Genomic DNA, 23,295 nt, shown 5'->3' with positions numbered 1-23,295 from the left:
TTGGTACAATTGAAAAAGATTCTGTACATTAGAATTTTGTTTCTACACAAAATGCACTTTTCCCATAATTAAAATCAAGAAAAACCAATTTGTGTTGTGAAGTTTGCGACATGGTTTGACGTGCATGACAACACTTCTCCAGGCAAAACAGCTGAACTCATTTTTTTTTTATTAAAAAGCTGAAATGAAGGGGATATATGATGGACAGCAAAAAGTTCATTTGACACGACAAGGATGAAGAAGCAATTTAGAAACTTTTGACATTGATTGCAATAACAGCGTTTTGCGAGTTCTTGTTCAACACACGACAGTGACACAGCTCCACCTGCAGCCTTTTGGCACTTCACTGTGAAAAGGGCATCTGAAGGTGCTGCAGGTATTGGGACAGAAACGATCAGTATTTTTACATGCAGCTGTCAAGAAACAAGCAACGAAATCTATGGCGACATGATTCCTGAAAGGCCGTAACCACACTAAAACAGGTTGACTGTGTTTCAGCCCACAGCACTGAGAAACATGGGAATGCAGGGAATTACAAATATAGTTTTCCAGCAGTTACAGTATTTACAGGTTTTATGATTACATTAAATATCAACTTAAATACATTACCAAAGCATCAAATAGTCTGGTATATAAATAGTCAATATTTGTCTCTGTTGTAAAAGCAGTAATGTAGTTGTTTTTATTCTGGTGCTGCAGAGAAAGAAAAAATAAATCTTTTAATGGCAGTGAAGGCATTTAAAACTCACATTCCTACTTTATTTATTTTTTTTTTTTAAACAATCTCTTTGAGAAACTATACCTGCAACCCAGTTACATGTTCTATCACAATCTTCACAAATTGGCCGGTGCTCACGGGGAAAGTTGCTCTACAACTGAAGTGGGGACAATACAGACTTCAACATGAAATTCATTCAACAATGAATGATTGAAATTGGCACGGAGGGAGATAAATGTGTGGTCAACCCCCTTCTGTACGGTGCGTTTCTGGACGCAAGCCGTAAAGAAGTGTCACCTTCCTGATGTCCACCTGGATTCCAGCTCAAATCTTAATTTTGGCATAAAGTGCGGTGATCTGGTCTCTGAAGCGGCTCTGAAGCTCGGCCCTCTTGGCCTTCAGGGTGGGAGTCAGCAGACCATTCTGGACAGAGAACATCTCCGGGTGCAACACGATGTCCCTCACCTGCAGAGAGGAGAAAGGTATAGAGAACAAACGAAGGTTAGGAATGACAAAGTTCATATTAACTGTGCTTATTTGTTCAGTCAGTCCGTATATAAATGTTTGTTTTATTTTTCCTCAAAGGGTGACAAACTGGTCACCTGCTCAAATGACTTGAGTCCCGCCTCTTTGCCCAGATTGAGGATGTCCTCCAGGATTGCTTTCTTCACATCCTGCAAATAGAGCCCGAAGTATGTTAAGTGGGTTCGAGAGTTAAGAGTTGAGCCGTTTGTTCAACCTGGTGGTGGTGATTAGACCTACCAGATTATTACACAGTTCAGAGTACGACCCTTCAAGACCCTTTTTCTTGGCCCAAATAGGCAAAAAGTCTGGATCCGGCACCACGATGCCCACGAGGCACGCCTTCAAAACAAAGTAGAGACAATGGTTTAAAAACTTTAAATTGTACAGTATTTATGAAAAAAGTTAACTCATTTGGCAACTTTGACATGTGTTGAAGGAGGACGTGGCGTTGGCGTAACAGTAGAAAAAGCGGGGGATAGGGAGAGATGGAGGAAGAGAGCAGCTGAACGATTAAGAATAATAATTAATAATAATCACTGACCTGTAAGCTGTCACCATGAACAAATATCTGGGCCACTGGATCACTGCGGTTATAAACGGTTTCTATTTTCTCCGGAGCGATGTACTCTCCTTGTGCCAGCTTGAAAATGTGCTTTTTCCTGTCAATGACCTTCAGAGAGCCGTTCTGCAACGAGAGAGAGAGAGAAAAAAGAATAAGTTCAGTCCAGCCACGGTCATAACGACAGTTCTGAGTCAGCGCTGATAATCAGCCTGCTTCGCTTACAGGGAGCCATTTGCCGACGTCTCCTGTGTGCAGCCACCCATCCGCATCGATGGCCTCTGCCGTTTTCTCTGGATCTTCAAGGTATCCAAGGAAAACGTTTGGTCCTTTCACGCACACCTACAGCAGCAGAAGGCACCAAGAACAGTTTTTAGCGCCGAATGGCCAGTTACACTTTGGATCATCACTTGTTCAATTACAAGAAATGTAATCAGACCAGGTTGACACTGTGCAAAGTGTCCTACACATATGTGCTTACTTTGTTATTATGAACAGTTTTTTTCAGCCATTTCTCATATAATATCTTGGTATTTCACTATAAATGATGTACAACCCAAATCAGTCACTTAAAGTGTCAAGTTCTAAATCTGCTTATTGTTTCTGTTTTAAAAACTTATAGTTTGAGGTTTTTTTTCTTCTTCTTTTTTTTTTTTTTTTTAAACTCTTCATTGGTAAGTGACCATATTTATATTATTTAAACTAACAATGGTGAACTGGATGAAAAACTAGAACGCTGAAGAGAAAGTAGTTGTGCTGATAATCTCAAATTCATAAAAAGAATTTGAAAAAATGTGTTTGAACATCATTACATAGTGTCCATCCAGTAAGTCTATTCGGTTATACACTGAATTTTTTCCTTAGAAACAGAATATTATTAACCATCACTGCAAGATTAAATTAAAGCAAAGAAAATTGAACTGATCTGAAGGGGAGAACGATCCACCGATCTCACCATGTTTGTATGTATGTCAAAGTTTCTTTGGGCAAGATACTGAAATAGCCTGTGGTAGAGGTTGTACACTTTGCACACTATTGGTGCATGAAGTGGTGAACGTGGCCACCAGTGTGAAGCGTTCGGTCAGTGAAGTCCATCTACCACTTAGATTTATTTCTGGGAGCCATGCAGCAGCTGTGTTGATTCAGACAAAGAAATAATATATTGTACAAATACATGGCCGTGGTTTGTCCTAATCTCCATTTACAGCTTCATTATTCAACCACCTGCTGCAGGATATCTGATCAGATCATCTGAGCCAACAAAATCACAATGGTCTCTTCCCCATTGTGTAATCAGAATGAAAAACTGCTCACCTCTCCCTCTCCGTTTGCTGCCAAGTAATTCATTTCTGCTACGTCTACCAGTTTGATATAGTTGCAGGGCAGAGGAGGCCCGACGTGACCTGAGAAAAGAACACTCAGGTTTAGATCTACAAAGATCAGGCCAATCCACACACATTTACTAATAAAAAAAACAAAAAAAAAAAACAACCTTCTTTGGCAGCAACACTTAAACAACAGTAACATTTACCTGCAGACCAATCTCCGGGCATCGACATGGAGCAACCAGCTGTGCATTCAGTCTGACCGTAGCCTTCATAAAACTGCGCAAAGAACGGAGAGTAGAAGTGATGCTCATGAACAAGAGTCATAGTTTAATAATAATAATAATAATAAAAAAATAATAATAAAAAAGAGAAATGGCTCACCTGGCAGCCGAGAGCAGCTCGTAGGAACGTGAGGATGGTTGGAGACACTGGAGCTGCTCCTGTGATCATGAGGCGCACGCGGCCTCCTAAACTCGCCTGGAGGAATAAAATACAATGGGCTTGAAAAACAACTGCTTTATTTATTTAGTCATACATTGAAAAACTACCAGCAGATTCAGTTTGCTTATGATCTCTCGAGTCAAGTCGAGTATTTTGACTCGACTCAAAATGGAAACGGAGCAGTTTTGATGGCATGTCAGGTTTACCTGGACTTTTTTGAAGATGAGTTTGTCCCACAAGCTGTCCTTTCTGACCACTCCACTTCTGAGTTCTGACTCTTTCCTCCTGAAAGCAAAATCAAGCAGCCACCTCTTCAGGGGGGTGTTGGCTTGACCAAATACCTGGAGAGGAATGGGGGAAGAAAAAAAAAAAAAAAAAGCAGGTAAAATCAGACATAAACCATCACTAATCAACCAGAGAAGTTCAGCTTGTGGCGGGAGAGGTTTGTAAAAACGCCAACAAAATTATTATTTTTTTTAAATCCAGGTTACGTAGAATGCATAGAAATTTGCTCTCTGACCTTATCAAACATGCGGTTGAGAAGGCGTGGGACGACGGGAAACACCGTTGGCTGCAGAGTTTTCAGATCATCCATCAGGAGGCGAATGTCCCCTTGGAAATAACCGATACGAGCCCCGTGGATGAGGATAACACCCTGAAGAAAGAAGAGGCTGCTAATTCCATCATGATGAAAAACTGAAAACAGTCTCCAGTGAGAAAATTATCCCCCCCCCCCCAAACGTGTCAACATGAAGAATTTCTTTCTTTTGTCGGGCAGCTTGGACATGTAATAGAAGGGATTTTGTGTAGACGTGATACAACGCACAATCAGAGAAGAGGGATAACAATGAGGTCAGTTAGGTCTGAAATATAACTCAGAATCTAATCAGTCCATCTTCAACTGTGACAGAACATGTGTCCCTCATTAAAAAAAACAAAAAAAATATAATCATATCAAACCACGCTATGTGAAATTAAGATAAAGATAAAATAAAAAGATTCAGGCAGCCAGGATATAGTTAAACTGAAGTCGGCATCTATTAACATTAGCTTTATAACGTTCTACGGAGCAACATAAGAACCAAACTACCAGTCAGATGGCTTCATTTATAGTAATCTAGATGTAAACCCCTGCCATATAAAGAGTATTGTAATCTGCGATAATACGTGACATTAAATCTAGCTCCAACACTGACAAGTCCAGTCGACGGGCACTGTGAACACGCACATGTTGCCTCGGGTTCTCGATGGGCGGATACCAGTGCTGCAGCTAAATCAATATCAGTTACAAAGATGATAACACAGCCAAACGTTATCCGATACCGCACTTTGAGCAATATAATGATTTATTTTTTTGTTTTTAGTTTGAGCAGCTGTTTTGTATGTGACGAAACCAAACAAGTCAAAAGAAGCAGTTGTCACACAAAAACCTAACATTTTAAATCATAAAAATCATCTGCAATCAGGGGCCACACAACATTAAGCACACCTAATACTCAGGTGGACCTTAAGCAGGTCATCTTGACCATGTTTTCATATTTGAACACACAAGATTTACTGCAGTAAGATTAACTGATAACAAGCAGATAAACTGTGTGCCTTATGTTCTGGCCAGTGAGGGGTTTATTTTATTTATTTATTTTTTAAATCAAACAAGCAAGATTAGCAATTTAATCATGCATTAAGTTGTTACTATGCAAAATTGTTTGATGCTATAAAAGGCATTCTCATATTTATTAGAGTGCTTCGACATGAAATCAACCCTGAAGCTGCAAAAATTTCCTGCGAGCATCCCAGCATGCAGGTAAATGTGTGTTTTTATTTTAATTTCTTTTAAATCACTGCTATCATCAATATACACGTTTCTTATCTGAAGCTCTGTCGTTTATAAACATTCTGATATAGGACAGCTAAACAATGATCTAAAATCACATGGCAGACATTAACTGTTAAGTTGAATCGATTGCATGAGTAGATGTGAGGGTAACCGAGGCCACAACATACCTGAACGACTCTCTCAAACATGTGAGCTAAGGGGAGATAGGATACATGAATGTCGCGGAGGTCCAGCATGCAGTGCACCTGCAGGGGGACACACAAAGCGAAAACACATGCACATATGCAGGTCAAGCACGGCGTACGGTACCTCCACCACCCTCTCAAACATATGGGCCAGAGGGAGGAAGGAGATGAGCACATCTTTAGTGGAGGGCTTCAGTGTGCCCTGGGCAGCGGCACGCGAGGAGGAAGAGGAAGAGTGAGGGAGAGCAGGAGGATACAAAGAGGATCAAGGAGAGTCAACCAGAGTCAGAGACGGGGATTTTGGATTTCAAACCAAGTCCCATAAAACACTCCACTTACCTTTCATTCAACTCAAGGGTATCTCAAGGATACAAGTGCAAAAGTTGTATTATCGATGCTGTGTGTTGCCACAATTTCACAAAATTCGAAGAAGGAAGAGTGAAAGTATAGTTTTCTTCTCATAACATGTTTGAAATATAAATTCAGTCTTTCTACTGTAGCAAGTAACACACAGAGGAGTAGTATTTACTAGTGCTTGCTTACAATTTTTTTCTATTACTGTTTACATAAAGTCAAATCCAATGGAAGTATAACACATTTTTAGCTGAATAAAGGTTCCTTCTAATAATAATAATAGTAAAATAATAATGATTAAACTAAAATGTTGTCTTTTTTTTTTACCTGTGTAACCCGAATGAATGCTGCAGTGTTGGCGATCACATTCCCATGAGTAAGCACGGCACCTTTTGGGTTTCCTAAAGCGCAAGACAACAATGAGTGTAATAAATCCTAGAAAAAGACATTGCTTTCTTACACTTATATAGTTTTATGATGACACGATACCTGTGGTCCCAGAGGTAAAGCAGATGATCGCGAGGTCCTCTGGTTTTGGAGGCTGAAAATCAAACCACAGTGGAGCATGAACATGCATGTTGATGACGACACAAGCAGCTATTATAAAAACAAACAAACAGAAAAAAACTCTGAATGATTGAGTGTAATGTCCACTTTCAAATGGTAATTCTCATTTTAACAACTTGACACTTTAATTATGTATGCCCATTACATAACATTAACATTGGATGCTTCTACTCACCAATGGTTTCTGATGGTTGGCTTTACCCAATGCCTGGGAAAGATACAAACCTCACAATGAGTTGAAATAATCACATTTCACAATATAAATCATCTGGGACTCACTTTTATATGTTTTCACCAAAATTCGATTGTGACTTTAAAAAGAGCAACTTTTAAAAACATCCGTTTTCGTTTTCCAAGGATATATTTAATATCAAATTGCATGAAATTATTATGCATTTTCTTAATTCTTATCATTTGTAATATTATCTAACATTTTCTGCTTTTGTCTTTCGAAGGAAAAATATGAAACATTTGTCGACTCTTCATGCAGAATTGCAGGCTTCAGATAGAGTGTGAAATATATATTCAATGCAATAAGCCACTGAAAATGTGAATCAAATCTTGTTTTTATGAAAAATACAAAATAAATTATAGAAAAAAAAAACTTGGTGATGAGGTCTTTAAATCAAAAATAAAGCTAAATTCGAACACTTTCTGGTCAATAAACTTCCTCACTTGTCTTTCTTTAAAGTTTTTTTTTCTCACCTCAAAGTCCTTCAGACTGAGGATGTCTATGCCGCTCTCTTTACCCCGGGTCACCAGCTCATCATCAATTGCCTCCATGACAACAATCGTCTTCATGAATCGTCCCTGTCCACCGACGCAGTCCAGAATCATGCGAACCTTTTCAGGCACATCACAGATCACGGTTGAGATGGAAGCTGAAGAACAGATGCAAACAAACAAGCCTCTGGTTTAGTCTCAATCAGTATTCTTCCTCTTGTTCCTGCATCTGTGCGATGTTGCTGCAGGTTGTGTGTCAGGTCAGTGAGTCACCAGCCCCGACCCATTTTTTTTTTTTCCATACCTTTATCAATAATGTAGCCGATGGCCTCTGTGCCGAGTGTGTCGTACAGCGGGACGGCCACCAGTGAGTACGTATAACAAGCCAGCTCTGAAATGGTCCACTGCAGAGAAACATACCAACATTAGGATCTTGGATGTAGTTATTAAAGTTGTTATTTTCAGAATTGGTCAACATTATAATTTCAACGTTTTAATTTCTTTATCACATCAGCATAAATAATATAGGAGCTAAGAATGGTACAAATGGTAACGCCTCAGTGATTTAAAACTCCCATCAAGGTAGCTTTAATGCTTCCACAGCAGCCTTTTTTTTTTTTTATCCCAAATATATATAGTTAGTTCACTTGTAATCACGCCGACACCCAGTCTTCACTCTGGTTGCAGCTGCACATTTGAGTTTCGCGTTCACGCCTCTCCCGCCACACAACAGCAGGTTGGAAGATTCAATTGGGTTGACGTAAAAACCACCAGGTGTAAATGCGCCCAACAGAGAGGCCGTGCCCTGAGCTGCCATATGGTGGCGTTAATACAACGCCCTCACAATAACTGGAACTATGTATTGTAGGGCCACAGAAAGGAGGAGCAAACGACAAGCAGCTACACCTGCCTCTGCAGCAATTACTTTCCAGAGGACAGCGTTAATAATTTTGAACACGGAAGACAGGAACTCATGAAATATCTCTTCTCATTCATCACAATCAAAAATACAAACCCACCAAAGACAGTAAGATGTGGTATCTGCATAGATTTAGAGCATTATTGCTAACTTAGTTTGATGACTCATAGTGAGCTGGTATTTCCTGGCATTTAGGAAGGTGCATGTTTACTTTCAGTTTCAAGTTTAGACTTGAGGTTCATGTTTCGACTGTCTGAAAGCAGAGAACAGAGCAGCCAGTGGCAGCGGCGATGAAGTTAATTAAGAACTACGCAGGTGACTCTCCTACTGTGTCGACACAACACAGCACAATAAAGTTTATGGTGATGGGGTCTGACAAAAAATAAATAAATACATCTGTGCCTCAAAAAAGCAGCTCTGCTGTAATGCTTGTTTTACCTCTGGCCTGTTCTGGGAAAAGATGCCGACGTATTTGTCTTCTGTGTGACAGTGACCTCTGTGAAGGAGGGCGGAGCCGATGTTCTCAGCTCGGCTCGCCACCTGCGCAAACAACAGTTTTTCAACATTATTCAGAAAGTCAGCTTCAAGTGAACAGAGAGTTATTTAAATGACGGAAGTCCATGTATCACCTCTCCATACGTCTCCCACTCGTACGGCTGGTTTGGTTTTCTTGATCCCAGACAGGGTCCGTCATCTACAAAAGGAAATCAGTCTCACTTTTTTTTTGCAACCTTTATTGTCACATATAAGGGACATGCTTACAAAATGATTGTAAGAATCAAAGTAATCTGGAGTGTCTTGTTGGACTGGTGGACGGGAGTCTTGCCGGTCATTGAAAGAGGTCTGCGTTCAAAAACTCTCACTCTGGCCTCCCTGAAGACGTCTTCCGGATGTATGGAAATGACGTCTTAAAGACGTGATTTGGACCACTGTTGCTCAGTGGGTTGCTTAAGGAGCTTGAGATACATAAACCTAAAAATCTTATGGCAAGATAATTATAACTGCTATGAATGATGGGATGGCAAAAGATACACATCCTTGGTTTTCTTGGAAATGGGGGACAGGCTTGTAGGTTGCATATGAAAGAGCTGTCAAATTCTAACAGTAATGTTGCACAGCGAGGGAAGACATCAAAACGCAACCCAAAAGAGGAAGGACGTTTCTGGATTGAGACACAGCTACTGTCTTTTCTCTTCAACCATTACTAGGCATTAACTCACTCGATACTCTGAGTCCTCGCTGGAACACCTCGTACATCGTGAGCGCGTCACTGTAGAAATGAGTCATAAGATCGCTGCTGTCATTCAGTGCCGACCTTCGTGCGCGTTCTCCACCCTACAAAAACAAAAAGATAAATAAAAGAAATTAATGATTATCCGGACCACACATTTGTAGATGAATAAAATTGGAGACAGCAGCAAGTCCTGTGGAATTCTAAAAAACATAAAATAAACGGAAGCATTAAAGCCCAGTTTTCAGCCGACCATCATGACAGCAAGTGAAGATGTTTGGGTTTGCATTGATATTACACTTCCAGAGAGGACAAAGCCAACATTCCTGCAAAAGGAATTGAGCTACCTAGCATTTCCTGTCCTTTAACTCTCTTATAGCTGTGTCACACCTAGACACTCTTATAGCTGTGTCACACCTAGACACTCTTATAGCTGTGTCACACCTAGACACTCTTGTATCTCGGGTCGTTTTCACGTCCAAGAATTGGATAGAAAAACATTTTCATATAAAGTGCAGATACAATCTCAGTCCACGGAATTTGACTAGAAATGAAAAACTGATCAACTTACCGGGATTTCGATTGACTGTTGTGTGAGATCACAGGGCGGTTCCAGTGCTTTCGGCCTTGTGGCAAACCAGTAGGTGGTGATGGCGGCGAAGGCCCCCATGCCCATCAGTGCGTTGGTAGAGAAGCCTCGCACGTACTGCCGAACCTCATCCAGCTCGGGCATCCGCAGCTGTCTCAGGACATCCTGAGCCTGCATGGCTGTTCCGCAGTCACCCTGTTAAAAACAGCAAAGGATACATATGGTGTGGTTGCATCACTTCGAGTCTCATTTTACTTCTGCACGTGAGTTTCAGTTCCAGGAAGGCTCAGAGATTTATTTGTGAAAAACAGACTGCCATTATTGCTGTGTTCAGCAATGCTCCCATTGATAATTAGGCCATGCGAAACTGATGTTTTCTGCCTTGAATTGACATTTGCATTGCAACTAGAGCAACACACGCTGATTTAACATGCAGAGCCTTGAAACTTCAGCCGTATAGCAAAGAGGAAATTAATCAGTCTGATCGTCTGTATGCCATTTAGCCAAGCAGCAGAAGTGATGGCAAGTGAACCATGTGTGTCTCTGTACATGAGGCCTTCAGGTATGTATGCTCAGTGTCAATCGGCTCGCATGATGGACGTGACTGATGATGAGGAAGGAGAATGCGAGTAAAACTGTATAAATGGGCTGAAACTAATGACAGCTGCTTTGAGCTGCAGTTCAAGTCTCTGAAAAGGGCGGACATCAACAATAACACCTAAATTTTAAGCAAAAGGCACAACTGAACAAATCGTTTACGTCAAGAAAACAACTATTCTGGACAATTTTCCAAGATGTTAGATTGGGTTTTCTTTTTTTTTTATTGCCCGTTTAGACTTCATCCCACATGGCTAAATGTACATGAATTATATATTTAAAAAAAAAAAAAAAAGACTCAAAAGAAAAACTAAATCACAGACGAATAGTAAGACTTTTATGCTTACATAACTTTGTTTTCCTTTTAAGTTTGTCATTCTGAACGTGACCGTAGATTTTCCTGACCTTGTGGGTACAGTTTGACTCCTGGAAAGTCTCACTGTTTTGAAGGATGGTGTTTTATTTCCATCTGTGATTTCTGGAAAACTGATGTAATACTGAAGAAGAAACAGTCAATACAAAACCGAAAATAAAGCTGTGAAGGAGCGCATAATTTAGGGTGAGGTGATGCAGCAGCTGAAGAAACATTCAGTCATCTGATTCAGCTTTGAGGTGCCACTTCCCAGTTACTCCGATCGTTTACCGAGCTTAAAACACACATTTGCTATGTTCTCTTTTATTTGTGTTGTCATACGCACTACAATTGTCGAGGTAAGTATTGTTTATACACCCTGCGCCGTTTTACCCTCTGTCCTTATCCAAAACAATTATGATCACCTTATGCTTAAAAACATTGTGGGTATGAAGTTATTATGCATCCCAGTGTTTGTCCTATTAAAGGACCTGTGCAACATGTACCTGGCCTTCTCCCATAGCCACCTGGGATCAACTCCTGACCCTCAAAGGCCCCACGTGTGACATTACATAACAATAGGTTGGATAAAGCGGACCAGAAGATGGTTGGAATTAGATTTTTTATTATTTTTTTTATAACCTGGATGAGTAAGCTGAAGAAAACACAAATTATAAGCTGCTATTTAACAATTGAAGAGTCTCAAAGCAAAAAGTAAAAACAGGCATAAGGAGGGAAAAAAAAACATATTTCTACTCCAAATTCAAGTACGTGTCAGGTATGAACAGAAATGGTAAAGTGAAATAAAATACCAACAGGAATATAAATGTTAAAAGAGAAGAAAACCTTGTTTACCCAATATGCCAAAACAGTTTTCAATGAGCCATCTTTAGGACGCATGTAAGCAGTCCTAAAAGATTTCCCTAAGACGTTCCCTGACATACATTCAAATGGTTAAGGAAAAACACTGCTGAAAGAATTTATGCCTCCGTCTTCATTTCTGTTCAGTGCTGCACTGCATGGGCCGTGTACAAACGGAAGATGTGCGATCCCATTCAACAGCTGTGTGCCTCAAACAAAAGATGCAGGAAGGAAATATGACTCTGCACACATGTTCCAATGGCGAGCCTCCGTGGAGACACGAGGACACGAGGACAGCCGCAGAGCACAAAACAGTGAGTCGCTTGTGTGTCAGGGGAAGCGTCTGCTGTCTTTTCTGGATGTTTGAGAAATGAGTTCACTGGGATTGAAAGCTCACTTTTCACAATGTCGGCACATATGGCGACTCGGGTTCTGCTAAAACTTTAATACAGCAGAATTAGAGCAAGCGCCACAGACTCTTAATTACACGTTCGATGCAAATTAGAGGAGCCTGCAGCCAGAAAAGAGTGATTTAAACTCACCGGCGCAAGTCTTCATCTATCAATTATTTTTAATGATTTTATTTCCGTATTGGAGCACTTTAATTAGGTTTGTCCTTCAATATCTAATTGGGTTTTATTCCGTTTCGCTCAAGTTAGTTTTCAGTCTGGACATTCACGTCAAATCATTTCACGTCTGAGCTAAAAGGTGACCGCTCTGTAGGTAAATGGACAAGTGGGAAGCAACGGAGAGGTAACAATTGACTTCTCACCTACTTCTATTATTACCCCGGGGCTCATGACAAATGGGACTCATGCCAAGTGGAGCAAAGAGCCAAACAAAATCTGACACACAAGTTACTTGTATGTCATTGACTTACAACCCCAACACAGCAAACTGTGGCGTGAGAATGTTTCACAGCAAATTGTACTATCAGGACAATTCATCACAGGCAAAAATCCAATACAGCTGCTCAGCTCTGTTTTTTCTGAAAAAAAGAAAAGGGGGGGAAAAAAAAAAAAAAAAAAAAAAAAAAAACCCTGAAAGAAAACCAAGCACGCTGCTCATCAATTTGACACCGAATCCCACAGAGCCCCACCGAGTCTACCAGGAATCAGTAAAAACCACAAATAGAGCAGAGCAGCGATCACTCCAGTAAGAATTCAGCGACAGGACAGTCCTGAATACAGCTACACTGCATTCCTGGAAGTTCAGCAATAACTACAATCAGAATAAAACTTCAATCAATCCCAATACTCACAGATCCACAATGTGTGTTCGCAAAGAAAGGTCGAGACTACGTCCGAACTGGAGAGGTGGAGTTATCTGAAAGGCCCGGTTTCCAGCCGCAGTTGCTATTAGAAGGGACTCACACTGACCTCTAATAGACCTCTGAGGTTCTCACAACTATGAATAGCAGAAACACGCCCCGTTCAAACAGAAACACAGACGCATGAGACGCGACCGGCCACTCACTGGAGCACAGTTCAAGCAATGGCTTTCTGGTCTCTCCTAATTAATGCAGGTGTTCATGCATCTGTTAGTAAAATTACCGTATTTTCTGGACCACATGTCGCCCCTGAGCTTTCATGGCATCTGACAAAAAATGCCTCATGAAGATGAGGAAAAAGTCAGACTGGTGTAAAAGACAGACTTATTTTCCCACTTTTCACAAGAATACATGAAAATATAATTCTCAAGACGATTCTGTGTAACATTAACCTGAAGAATATAGGTTACAATTTTAAATGACGCGGCATCGAATTTCTTTTTCTGTAAATTTGCCTGCGTTTCAAAAGTTCCCGACTTCATTCCCTGTGGCACTTTTAAACAATTCCACCTCTTTTGATTTGCCACCTTTTCTTCGGGCTTTCTGACCTCCAACAGGACAATTTATCATCATCACTGAAGTCCACAACTCTCTGTAAAGTCGCATGACATACTGTCTCAGTGCCCAGTTCATGTATTAGTCACCTATTAAAATAAGTCTGACAAACAGCCAAAAACAAAAAAAAAACAAAAGGTTTATAGCACTACAAAATTATTGTGAACACAATTCAGAAATAAATGCCGTACTTTAAGTCAATGCAATCCAACTTTTTCATTTACATCTGAAAAAGGCGGCAGACCACTTTAATACAGTGAAGCCAACAAACAGTAGATTATCACTCTGACCAATGATAACATAGAAAAGAAGAAATCTTCAGAATGTAAACAAAACAATCAGCAGCTTCTTATGTCCACTATACATTTTCAAAATTAACTTGATAGTTTTTAAGATCAGATTGGGTTGGTTCTTCCTTCATTAGTCCCACTGCAGGGAAATTTCTGACACTGCAGCAGCTGGTCCCACGCAGAAGGTTTGGAATCACACTGATCTCAGTGATTCAAACATGTCATGTCATGTTTACTCAGAAGTCAACAACCAGCGCTTTATCAAACTCTTATCTGGACCTGGTGTGTGTGGGGTTTTTTTTTTTTTGGTGTTGCCGAGCGTACAGAGAGGCCAAACAAAGGATCAACCATCAATTACAACAAAGCTGGTGTTTCTTATACAGCAGCTTTGTTGACATCAACACCAGCGCCTTGTTATTTGAGGCAATATGAAAAAGAATGTGAGCACAAAACACTGACTCACTTGAAAAACTTGTGCCTGTGCGCAGATTCCTTTGAATCTGAGTGAATAAATGATCATTTACAGTTTCTCAAAGGAAAGTGTCACCAGCTGTGAATGTTGAGAACAAACACAGACCTTTGTTGATTATCAGACACACTGGTGCTGAATCATAGCTGGTGAGAGAAATGGGATGACACAAAAGCAGAAGCCTTCAAAATAAAAGCAATCCACAGGTTCCCATGTTTGCCCGAGGGTCTTTCCAATGAGTAACTCGTCTTGATGACCTCCTGCCCCCTCTATGACCTCTGGCATACCGCCAAGGAGTTTGACAGCCCGGGTCTAGAAACAAAAGTGAGCACAAACATAGAATTCTTTTTATATATAAATAGATCACTTAAGATATTTATTAATTTACAATAATTCATTACCTAACATTTATAATGAACAGCCTCTAACAATGGCTTTTGATTGTTTCTGTGTAAAACACATATATAATGATTTCTTTTTTAGCTTGAGGGTAACGTCACACCAGAACAGGTCCTGAACATGGTTAGATTGAGCGGGGGAAAGCCAAAAACTTTCACACTTTCATTCGGCGTGGTTCACTTTCTCATTGCATTTTTGAAAAAGGCCCCAACAGTTGTGACAAGGTCATGTTGTCACAAACTCAACCCTCACACTATGCCTTTCACATTGACAGCTGCTTGTTTGGGTCGCTCTCCTAAACAAACACTGACAAGGAAATAATTTTCTTTTTTTCCTTTTTTTTTTTTAAAAGCTCTGATTGATGGACCAGGACTGAAGAAAGAAAATTAATTTGAGTCGGCCCGTTTCACCTGGAGCCTCATCTTGTTATTACTCCATGTCTGCTCATGAGACATTTCCTTAGTTTTGTTTTCTTCTACTCAAAAAGTACTACGTGCTCTAGATTACTCTCCTTGGTTAACCTCCCGTATTTGCTTTGAATTGAGAACCATGTTTTCACATTTTTTTGCTCGTTAGTTCTGCGTCATTTACAAAAATGAAGCAAACTATCTGAGACAGTGAGGCCAAACAGTACAAGCATGGATCTGTCTAATTGTTCAATTATACAATAGCTGATTCTGTTTGAACCGATTTATGATTTGGACATTTTATTCATTTATTTGTTTTATATCAACTGCCTAAATAATCAAAGATTTCTTTATTTTTTATCATTTGTTGGATAATTTTGTAATCAAAAGGAGTTTTTGGATAGTTTAAATGCTTATTTGTAAGTGTGCACTTTCTGTCAAATGGTCAGTAGCAGGCACATGCCATTGCTGTCACGCTTGGCTAAGAGTTGTTTGAGGCGAAAGGTACCCCACTCTACCCCTCCCCTCACCCACCTCCACTGTCCATACTTGGCCTGGGAGGATGACAAGCCAATGGCAGAGCCAGCTCGCCAGTCACCCCACACCCCGACACACAAACACAAGACACTGGAAAAAAGAGGTGGAGAGGGCAGCAGGTTCGTTTGACACATAACGGATCGTGAAGACGAGCTTGCAGCCGGCAGCAGCTCCACAACAGATGACAACTGTAGTGTTACAGCACAAGAGTCACACAAACCACAGTCAGGAAGTTACAAATAAAAACACACTTGTTTCCCTCCCAAACATTGTAGTTCCTCCTGGCCGGGGCGCTGCATTTACAGTAAAAGAGACCCTGAGCTGTTGAAAGTCTATTTAAGATTATTATTAAAATGTGATGAATGACACATTAACACACGATGCATTTAAATACACAAAGCCTAATCCCACTTTACTTTTTTTTTGTACAAGCAGATTTCGCTGAGCAACTACAAAATCTGCTTAACACAACTGACAGATGGTAAACTTTATACACGAGACAGTTTTTGAGCTGCTTTTAAAATGGCCAGGTTAAAATATTCTAGTGCCATTCCAAAAAAAAAATGTATTTCCAACATATTTAATTTTGTAGCTGGTTTCAAATCAGATTCGATTAAACATTTCTGTACTGTCTACTCTGAACATGTTAACATGTTGTGAATGTGCATTTATTTTAAGTGTATCAAGACAAATTATATATATATAAATAAAGATACTGTAAAGGTGCTTCAAGCTCTGTGAGGGGACTGATCCTCAGTGTGAATCCCATTGCTCCAGATGATGTGTGCCTCCATTAAGGATGCATCAGGAACTTCATATTGGATGACAAAATGTTGTTCTTTGCCACATTAACAAGAGAACAGTTCTCATGAGGAGTTCATGAGGTGCCCAGATATCTCACACATTTCCTCAATTTCAAGCAGGGTGAGCACCGTGTCACTGTGTGAAGGCAGCACTTGTTGGCCATAAATGTAAATAAAGTGCTTTTTTGTCCGCTGCTGCATAAAATCAATTCAGCATTGTTTCAGTAAAGGACACAATTTCGTAAAAGCACATTTGAAGGATGAGAAGAGGTAGTTTTAAACAAGATCAACTTATGTCATGCGAAGATCTATTTGAAAGAGTGTACACGTTTTTTTGATAAATGTAATTTCGACACCATTTTCAGGAGAAAATAAAATTGTCAATGTGAAAATGTGACTGGAAAGGCACCATTTTAAGAAGGCAGTCGTAACAATCTGCATTTGTAACGTTAGATTTGTCAACATTTTAGGATAAATGGTGAATTACTTGTGAAACGGTTTCATTTTTAAGTGAGCTTCACTAAACTTGTGAAAGAGGAAAAAGATATCATGATACAAAATATGAGAGATTATATCAGGACAGTGCAGATGTAAAAAAAAAATAGCTGCAGCCTTAACAATGACATCCGCAAATCATCTAATCTCTGTTAACGTCCTAAGATAAATAGTTCATTACTTAAAATAGAGAAGTACATTTTGGTTTTAAACAAACTGATGACTTAAGATGACATATGAAGTAAAACTCAAATTTTAACAAGTAAGGAACTTTTTAACACTATAATTACGACCAAATCCACAATTTGCCCAGATTCTTTTTTTAGCTCACTAATAATGAATTTTTTTTTAAAAATCTGCTCTTCTTTGTAACTCAAACACAACAATCCAGAAGGAAACTAGTTCAAACTGACCCGCGGCCGGCTATAGCAAGCATTGCATTGTGGTTTACCGCAAACTCTGCTAATGCTAAATATTGACATGTGAGAATCATGTGTTATTGACCTGTGAGAGCGCGTTGTTGGATCTGCTCCCAATACTTCATAGATAATTCAACAGCTTCACAAATAGTAAAGAATGTCTCAAGGGAAGAAGTTCAACAGGAGGATCCGTCAATGCATCCTTGTGCATAAGCCTTGACACGCAGATGTATCATATAGCAGGACATCTGAGGAGACAGGCGAACCAGTTTTTCTTGATTTTTCAGGGTGGGTGGAGGGCACTATAATGTTGTGTCAAGCGGCGCCTGTTCAGAGCAAATGTGCTGAAGATGTCTGACAGGCTGACATTCAGCAACAAGTCACTGAGCAACAGAGTGAAGGTTGTCTGTCATCGCACGGCTGCTGGATGCTTGTTGAAGCTCATTTGACTTCAACGTGACGTCTTTCGTGGGTTCCACCCCCCCGCCTGACTCGATGTCCATCCCCCTCCAGTCGCATTCAGTTTTAGGACACACAAGCTGACCTTGCACAAGACAAGCACCCTCAGGACTGCAGGTTCTGACCCACCTACTGAAAGCTCACACTGCCAGTCACATGGGCATGCAGTGGAGCACTTTGCAGGGCGGGAAGGGGGAGGTGAATTTATGAAGTGGAACAAAGGCCACACGCTCCTATACCAACAGCCAACATAACGCATCAGGGTATGCAACCTCAACAATGCAGGCCAAAGGGCACTGTTGTAATAGTGTCTGATTTCTTTTTTTTCCCACATCAGATTTTTAACAAAGAAATCCCAAAAACTCAACTTGTCTTTGGAATGTCATATATACTTCATAACTTTTCAGGTCTTACAAATACCATATGAGAGTACAGACATTTCTGTTAAGTTTATACTCTTTATATTTAAAGAGACAGTTTTTTTGCTTTAAATGTACTTCACTTGTGCACTACTTAGGCAGTTCCCACAGCACTGTAAACTGTTAGTAGCAAATACCTACTGATATACTTTGACACACGGACAAGGTGAGATGTGGGATCAAACCTGCAACCTAGTGAGTAAAAGACAATCCACACTGATCATGTGTTTACAAATCATGATTGATTTCAACCTAAATAGACCAACAACACATGGACAAGATCATTCTCCAAAAATCAAAACAAAAAAGGACCAAGTGTTTCAGTGAGCCGTTTGTAGTGTGGTTGAACCGGCCTGCCTGCTGTACTTAGACATGCAAAACTCAAGTCTTTGAGTCAAGCAAATGTTACTGGCAGGATGAATCAGGTGGCTCCTGGATTCCTAAACAGAAGAAGGGAGGCAACTCTTTATAAAGAGAGAAACAGCTCCCGAGTGGGACGTCTGTGACAAAGAGAGCTGGAGCCTACATGACTGAAAGTGAATAAGATGACAGTCAGTAGGGCGGCCACATAGTCCGCAGCCCCATTGAAGAAAAATGTTTGCTATTGTCAAGAGAAATAAGTCTGAGATATATATATATATATATAAAAAGCTAATTAGCGTCACATACACAGGTAGCGTTTCTAAGCAGAGCCACATCATTTACCTGGGTTCACATTTTTGTTGACAATAAACTGATGTGCCATTTAAAATCTAAAAAAATTTAGATTTGACTTGCTTGGTTTAAATTTTGAAATGAATCCATCTTCTATCAATTTCAACAAGACATAAAACATAAATGTCCTCTAAAGGTGGCACTCCTGGGGGGAATAAAACCCCCTAATAGGCATAATGAATGTATATTCAAAATATTTATATGTGATTACATATACGACGAGAACTGGAACTCGGTCGAGTGAGACAAAGCAATAATTAAATAAACACACCCACACAAACATAACCTTCTCGGCCAACTTTGTTGGCGAAGATAAATATTCAGAAATGTTTGCTGTCGATAATGTTTATTTTAAATGCCTTACTGTGTTGCAATACATTTTCAAATATCTACCCATCATCTATGTACTGTGACACAGAGCATCAGATTCTTGGCAATACACACCTTTAATCATCAGGCTGCTACTTCTAAATAAGGCTAAAAAAGAAAAACTTAAACATAATGCTTGAGCGCCAAACACGACGCAGTGAATCAAGTGGTTTATCAAGCAATTCCACCAGAATGCGTCCGTCACAAATTTGGCTGTGCATCAGTAGCAGGATGAGGCTAAGGAGTCATTTTATTGTCAACCCAGTGAAGGTGAAGCAGGATATTATCTGGAAAAAGTTCAAGCCTGTATGTATATATAAAAATAAGAGAGAGAGAGAGAGAGACAGAGAGAGACAGAGAGAGACAGAGAGAGACAGAGAGAGACAGAGAGAGACAGAGAGAGACAGAGAGAGACAGAGACAGTGAGACAAGTCATGATGACAGCTTTGTGGAGCTTATTTTGAAACTGAAAAAGTTTCTCCAAGAATGAGCCATTTTCCCCAAGGGTTTCCATTCACAGTAATTCAATTCGCCTGCATATCCCACAGAAGTGTGATAATTTGAGGCGTGTCAAGCCATTTCCTTAACTTGCTGCACTCACATGATTCTTTCCAAAAGACTTGACTCACGATCATCAGCTGATTGGGAACATTTCTTCTTAAGACATTCAGCATGTGATTTAAGGTTCGTTTCAAAATGCCACATATCCCGCCTGATTGTTGTGTCAACGTACGTTAACTCAACCCTCCCCGCCTGCGGGCACCCATAACAGCCAGAAAGGCTGATGCTGGTTTTCTCGGAGCAACAGTACAGTGATGAAGGCGCGGCAGTTTGCTCCAGATTCACAAACCCCCCCCTGTTTGCCCCAATGAATGCTGCTCCGATGGTCCCCAGGGCAAAAACACTTGATTGTATCAGCATGGTAAGTTAAGTGTCCCTACTGTAACGGCTCATGTGATTGCGGTGCGTGGTCAAAACAGCATTGCCTAATGTTTTAAAAACGTGGTCTGAAAAGGAGAAAAACGACAAGACGCTTTCTCCAGTTACATTCCACAGATTCCTGTGAGAGGAAGCTCGCAATAAAACGCCTCTGTACCAAGTACATCTCTGATCTGCACCACCTCTCAACATGTACCGTTTACAATATGACCTGTAACATTTCATTCATGAACTTCAGTGCAAGCAACACAAAGTCTAGATCAAAAGCAAAGTGAGAGCAATGGAAATGTTCAGTTATTGAGCAGGTTTCAACTCAAAACTTTGTTCATAGTTTGACCACCTGTCTGTCATTTCTACTTTCAGATGCTCTCTTGTCTGATTGTTAGTAAGTAAAATGATGGATTGCCGTCTCTCCTTCATTTGCATCAAGGTTTGCTTGTCTACCAGTTTATTATAAACATGGCCACCTCAGCGTCTGAGTTCATTGAGAAAAAAACAATGAGTAAGACTCTTAGTAACAAGATAGAGACTGACTGAATGATGACCCAGTAACCATCTGCATCAGAGTTCAAGAGAGAGAAAAAAAGTGGCAATGAGAATGTGTTTGCTTTTCTTTTTTTTTTTTTTTGTTTATTGTGAAGGTTCCTGCTGGTTCACAATTCTTCAAAAGATTTTCAGATCTCAATGACAGACGAGTGAAAATGTGCATGATCCTTCAAGTAAAGTCACTGTCAGAGGAGAACACTATCCATTCATTCATCTTCTATCACTTGATCAGACTGGAGGTCAGAAAGGGCCTGGAGCCCATCCCAGCTGACTATGGGTTGATGATAAACACATTAAATTAAGCAACTTATGTTGATGTCTTTTTCTTTTGAGATTTGTTCTGCCAAATATGGGGTATTTTTTTCTCTCTCATGCCCCTAATTAACATCTCTCTCCTCTGTATCTCTATTCCACAGTCTTGATGCTCACTGAACTCTGTTCCACACACTTAATGATCCAAGATACTCATCTGCTTAGTGAGTGAGGATCTAGTGCATCATGGCGCCATCTGATTGGTCAAACATGTTGATATCGTGATTAAAAATACATTTTTGATATATTGTGTAGCCCTACAGGACAGGTTGCCAGTCCATCATAGGGCAAACACCCACAACCAGCTTCTAATACTGTCCTACAGAACTACACACACTATAATAATTAAAAGAAAAGAAAGCTGGGTTAGCGCATGAAAAGGTTCCACTGCAATCCCAACTTGGACAAATCTCCTCACCATCTCTAAACCTCGCCTCCATCTGTCATTTATTCAAGTAAATAGCATGAAGGAACCCTGTTGTAACTTGATGGCATTAGCTCAGCTCCAGTTTATCCTCATCATACACAATTCCAGCACATCCACTAAAGACCGGACCTTCAAATGCTTAACGTTTATGAAAATAATCAAAGTAGGCTTTGTGATCGCATTAGTTTTTCCTCAGTGTTCCATTATCTCAGTGTATGAAACATTGCGTTTTCACAGGACACTATAGCATAGATTACTTTCTTGGTCAATGTCCTGATATGACTTCTGGTTGCTTGGCAACAGGGAAGAAATAGTACAACACTGTGAAACAGCATATTGCTGTTGTTATTGTCTTAAACTGTGGCTCATACACGATGTTATCGAGACATTTTGATGACAAACAGAAAACACGTTTCAGAGTCTAAAGCTGTGACGTCAGTATCAGACTGTCGATACAGCTCAGGGCCTGGGTGTAGAATAACTCATCACAGTAACGTAGCTGCTGCCTGAAGATAAGGAAGACACTACAGAGATTCATGTCGTAGGTGGTGATCTACTGGGAGAGCAATGAAACAAGATATACATGTTCTGTAGTAATGGACGAGTTCAGACATGAACAGGGGGAGGGCCGGTTTGGGGTTACCAGGTCTCTCACACACACACACACACACGATATGGCGGGATGCCACGACTTGCACTAGTAGATAATGGCGACATTGTTCCTCTTTTAGTCTCCTTACAATCTTAATTACCTAACAAAAGGCGTCTGTGTGGAAAAAAAAAACCCGCCTGCAAACAAAGTAGACGAGAGATTCGGGAAAAAGTTTCGAAACTGAATCATTTGATATCATCATAATCATGCTGCTACGTGTCAATGTTTTCATTGAGGACAGCTCCACAGACACACGTCTTTGTCAAACAGACATCCGATTACAAAATAAAAAATATATATAATAACCCCACCTTGATTGAGTACCCAAAGCTCAGACGGTGACTAATGCTGCTGTGTGAACATCACGACATAAACAGACACGGAGTTGTTTGGAGGCGCTCAGACACAAAACGTGGCTCGGCTCGGCTCCATTTAAGGAAACATCCAAAAAAAACAGCATTTCAAAAGGCTCACATCCTGCTCTAACTTCTGCAAGACGACACCATGTCTCTGTCTGCGCCGACCGACGCCCATGGATGAGAGTTTATGGGCGGTAAATGCTGCCACTGACCTGTTTGCAGCCGCAGACTTTATCCTGGTTCTTGAAGCAACAGTGGAGCAGCAGCGGCGGCGGTGGGCTACATTTTATTCAGCTGCTGCAGCGCTCAGCCAATCAGAGCGCGCCTCGCATGCCGCTTCCCCCAAACGTTTGAGACGCGCGCGGTGATTGGTCGAAGTGCCGTGACAACACACCTCGTTTGTGTGTGCACAAAATCTGGTCCATCCTGAAGAGCAGAGGCATAACCTGACAGCAACTGAACAATCAATTATCAATCAACTGTTTGTATTTACTTTACTTTACTTTATTTTACTTTACTTTGACACTGACATATTGTCACATAACATTTACATTGGCACATAGTCACATAAAAAAAAAATCGATAACAGATACACAGCTAACAACATAT

General features: G+C 40.4%; 1 protein-coding gene across 4 annotated transcripts; it reads right to left on the bottom strand.

The window, feature by feature from the left end:
- Positions 1–96: 96 nt before the first annotated feature.
- acsl1a (acyl-CoA synthetase long chain family member 1a) lies at positions 97–22,972 on the bottom strand. 4 transcript variants are annotated; one of them, XM_080464447.1, is made up of 21 exons: positions 22,899–22,972; positions 9,959–10,171; positions 9,377–9,491; positions 8,786–8,850; positions 8,595–8,696; positions 7,542–7,641; positions 7,220–7,395; positions 6,690–6,722; positions 6,437–6,488; positions 6,275–6,348; positions 5,576–5,653; positions 4,092–4,226; positions 3,778–3,912; positions 3,512–3,607; positions 3,334–3,406; positions 3,117–3,205; positions 2,028–2,144; positions 1,785–1,928; positions 1,481–1,582; positions 1,321–1,392; positions 97–1,183 (listed from the first exon to the last, which is right to left on the bottom strand). In XM_080464447.1, exons 2-21 carry the CDS (start codon positions 10,151–10,153, stop codon positions 1,043–1,045), a joined length of 2,094 nt encoding a protein of 697 aa, XP_080320573.1. In that variant the 5' UTR covers positions 10,154–10,171; positions 22,899–22,972; the 3' UTR covers positions 97–1,042. The 4 variants fall into 4 exon arrangements, with proteins under 4 accessions (XP_080320573.1, XP_080320574.1, XP_080320575.1 ...); XM_080464448.1 differs by lacking the exon at positions 22,899–22,972 and adding an exon at positions 13,048–13,187 and having other exon boundaries at positions 149–1,183; XM_080464449.1 differs by lacking the exon at positions 5,576–5,653 and adding an exon at positions 5,718–5,795 and having other exon boundaries at positions 152–1,183; positions 22,899–22,965.
- Between the last annotated feature and the right edge of the window lie 323 nt (positions 22,973–23,295).

This window comes from Lipophrys pholis (genome assembly GCF_963383615.2).
Source record: "Lipophrys pholis genome assembly, chromosome: 5".
Classification (NCBI taxonomy): Eukaryota; Metazoa; Chordata; class Actinopteri; order Blenniiformes; family Blenniidae; genus Lipophrys; species Lipophrys pholis.
The sequence above is the reverse complement of the archived record's forward strand: the minus strand, read 5'-3'. Positions and strand labels throughout refer to the sequence as shown.

Excerpts from the sequence above, each read along its gene's own strand:
- acsl1a (XM_080464447.1), bottom strand. The coding sequence starts at position 10,153 with ATGCAGGCTCAGGATGTCCTGAGACAGCTGCGGATGCCCGAGCTGGAT. Across the intron at positions 5,654-6,274 it reads CATTCATTCGGGTTACACAG|GTGCACTGCATGCTGGACCT; the intron begins GTAAAAAAAAAA and ends GTCCCCCTGCAG. Across the intron at positions 3,407-3,511 it reads GAGCTGCTCTCGGCTGCCAG|TTTTATGAAGGCTACGGTCA; the intron begins GTGAGCCATTTC and ends TTCTTTGCGCAG.